This window comes from Lygodium microphyllum, chromosome 9, assembly GCF_053477565.2.
Source record: "Lygodium microphyllum isolate KBCC chromosome 9, Lygodium_microphyllum_v1.1.10, whole genome shotgun sequence".
Lineage (NCBI taxonomy): Eukaryota > Viridiplantae > Streptophyta > Polypodiopsida > Schizaeales > Lygodiaceae > Lygodium > Lygodium microphyllum.
Genome location: NC_141143.1, coordinates 97,264,187 through 97,267,683, shown reverse-complemented (window position 1 = coordinate 97,267,683; position 3,497 = coordinate 97,264,187). Strand labels below are relative to the sequence as shown.

The 3,497-nt window shown below is 43.3% G+C and overlaps 1 protein-coding gene across 1 annotated transcript; it reads left to right on the top strand.

Moving 5' to 3' along the window:
- The first annotated feature begins 328 nt into the window (after window positions 1-328).
- Window positions 329-967, top strand: LOC148031331 (uncharacterized). The gene has a single exon (XM_087684852.1). The coding sequence runs from the start codon at window positions 501-503 to the stop codon at window positions 723-725; it is 225 nt and encodes a 74-aa protein (XP_087540978.1). The 5' UTR covers window positions 329-500; the 3' UTR covers window positions 726-967.
- Window positions 968-3,497: the final 2,530 nt, after the last annotated feature.

Here is a 3,497-nt window from a genome sequence, read left to right as displayed (position 1 = left end):
TGTCCTCTCCATTCAATCGAGCAGGTGGGTAAGTGATATGAGTCCAATTTTTCTTAAAATGTGTTGCCTCTCCTCTCCTGAGGCTAGGTATTTGATCCGATTTGGACTCTCGTAAAATACCCAATCGATTTTTCTTAGGACGAAATGGTAAAAGATGAGGAAGTGTTGAGATTAGGAAAATATAGAGGAGTAGGGAAAGGCGGCCAAGGCCAAATAATAATTATTCACGTCACTTTCGGGCGGGGGTGTCGAGGGGGTAACGTGGCAGCAAGGGACTGGAAAGGTTGATGTTTGCTGAGTTGGCTTAGCAAGAGAGAGCGAGAGAGATAGAGGGAGAGAGAGATTGTGTGCACATATCGATCTGTTTCTGTGTGTCTTCTCTGAGTGGCTTGCGTCCGCCAGCAGAGAGAGAGAGAGAGAGAGAGAGAGAGAGAGAGAGTGTGTGTGTGTGTGAGGGAGAAGCCAATCAGGAAGCGAAGGCAAGGAAGGCGAGGATCGAGATGGTGTGGGTGCCGACGTGCATCGAGTGCGGGGTGTCGGACAACCCCTGCCGCTGCAAGATCTTTGGGCCGTCCATCGGGCTGGCCGCCCTCATCGTGGTGGGCGTCTTCGCCTGGCCCGCTGGCGCCATCATCTACCTCTGCAACCACGGCCAAGGCACCCGCCTCATGGCTCTCCCCGTCGACTCCGTCTACCCCGCCGTCAACGGTGCCATCCCCATCTGACCATCCTCAGGCCAGGGCAGGGCAGGGCAGGCCTCTCTCTCTCTCTCTCTCCCTGTTTTACTTATGCCTTGTCAATCAGCCAAAATATAAAAATTAGGAAGCCTCATGACTTATCATTTTAGTTAAAACAGCTCGCTACCCCTGCCAACCATTGGTTGCCTATCCTACCGGTAAATAATTCCTTTTGTCAACCCACACAGTCCGTGGTTCGCATCTTGCTTTTAATTCATTTCACTACATGATTGTTGCGGTATAGCAATTTTTTTATTTTAAAAAAATGTGAAAGTGATGTTTTATCTGGTAAGGTATTTACATCTTTTTGGGCGTATATTACTTTGGGGGGGGGGGGGAGTTAGATTTCAGCCCATTAAAGAGCTACACAACTGGGTTAAAGGCATCATCAAACTTTAACATATTCTTAAGCATGTGAGCAACGTCCATGACAATGCTGTTACAAAGACTTACTAGGACCACAAAAAACGGCTCGTGAGAGCCAAAGGCAACATTGTTTTTGAGACACTATGTATTCAGCGTAGCAATCCCTCTAAGGACATTGCACACCTTCTTGAAGATTTCATTCAAGTTGCCACGGCCCCCAAGTAGCATCAATTTCCACCCCCCCCCCATCACATGATGTAGAATCATCCCTTTCATTGTTGCCTTGAGTTTTCTTCACAACGCATGGGTCTCTTAACATTCCCAAAAGAGATGATGGACTAATTCATCCTTCCTTCTCTGTAAAAGACACATTGAGGAGATATCTACCTAAATTTGACTATCTTGTCCTTAATAGCTAGTTTTTTAGTAGCTATTCTCCACAGGAATGCATTAATTTTGAAAGAAGGGGTTGCCCTCCATGTTGTCTTGAGACATTTCTTCCATGAATCCTACTCATGGATCCTCTTTCCTCTAGGGCTCCATGGCTCTAAGCAACCATTGAGCATTAGGCTCTCTAAAATCAACTCTTCCTCTTGCAATGAGAAGTGGCTTATCACACAAATTACACAAGTTCTTGAGTAATGCATTGCTATTCATGCTAAGGGAGGTAGGTTAGTCATCTTTAATTATGTGCATCACCTCTTGCATCTAGTCAGTTTCTCTTCCATTTTAACCAAACTGGGCTACAATCTATTCCAGGGAAAGAAAAGAGCAAGTATTCTTATTCCAAATGATATACCAATTCCTTACTCCTTTGCACTAAAGCTTGTAGCACGAGCAAGCACTATGATGAGCAAGAATATAGTTAGCATCAAAGGCAAAGGATGTCAACCAGCTGGGGAGGCATCTTCTTTCCCATTGCCCAATCCTTTCCACTTGAATGGATTGCCCATAGTGTGCCAAGTTGAAATAATATGAGTAGCAGCTCTAGAGCATTGCACAGTAACCATTGCGCCAGAGAACACAATATCAAACCATTCAATATGTGGCTAGATTTTGTCTTATGCTTTGGCGGAAGGAATCCATTTCGTAATTAGGATGGGACCAAGGCCATCCTTCTTTGACTCTCTTTAGTAGGGAGATTGAAAACCTCTAAGCGTGCTCCTTGAGAGGTACTAGGCCGAGTCCGCCCTTCACTAGTAGTAGTGACCTATTCTATTGTGATTATAGGCCATCCTTTGACCTCACCATATTTCTATAAGACCTTCTTGAAAAGTGTCTCGATCCTTTCCCAATTTGTTTTAGCAAAAGGAAAGACAGAGGCCACAAAGACCATGATAGGTGACAAGGCTATCCTCAATAGTACCAATCTATTAGCAAAGCGAGCCACAAATGGGAGTTAATCTTTGATTTTGTCATGCACCCTAACAAAAAACCACTCAAAACAACCCTTAAGAGTTAAGCCAATCCCAACAACTGGAATACCAAGGTATATGATGGCTCCCTGATGGCTTGCGCTTTAGGGATTTCATGAATCCCCTATTGTTTAACAAGGAACATAAGCTTGGATTTATGGTTGTTGATTTTAGAGCCTTTTAAAAAAAACTCGTAAATACCAAGGAGTGTACTAATAAAAGTCGAGTTTGCCTATACGATAGAATTGTTGTCAACAAACATCCGAGGACACAGGTAGTAATGATCATATAAGATTAATGGGTGAATAGTCAGGGACCTTATGGCATGATCTATGCAACATAAGAGGGGATGAATCACCGTAGCAAATAAGAGAGGACTAATAGGGCATCCTTGCTTAGTGCTCTACTACAAGACAAAATTGCTTGAGCCATATCCATTAATAGACACTGTAATAGTGGTATTTGAGAACAAGGCACAAATGAGGCGGCAAAGCTGGCTTCAAAATCCTACTTTCTCCACAATAGCCATTACAAACTTGTAGCACTCTCTCTCACATGGGCTTTCTCCAAATCCATTTTAAGCAGCTGAAAGTTATATTTAAGAGGCAAAGCATGATCAATACAAAAAATAATGTTGAGAATGGCATCTTGAATATGCATGCCATGGATACATCCATATTGCCTACCATGCACATGTCGACCAAGAACATGCTTAATCCTATTTGGCAAGGCCTTAGCCATGAGTTTGTAGGGAACATTGAGCATTATGAGACGTCTCCAATGGCAAGGGCTTATCCTTTTCGTGAATTTTGGGATAAGCTTAATAATCCCTTCATTACGTGTCCTAAACATAGTTTCAAAATCTCTAAACTAACTCAGCATCTTGGAGAGGTTATTTGCACAAACATCCCAAACACCAATAACAAATTCTACAAGGAAGCCATCTCGGACAGGGGCATGATCTCTTTTCATAGACTTA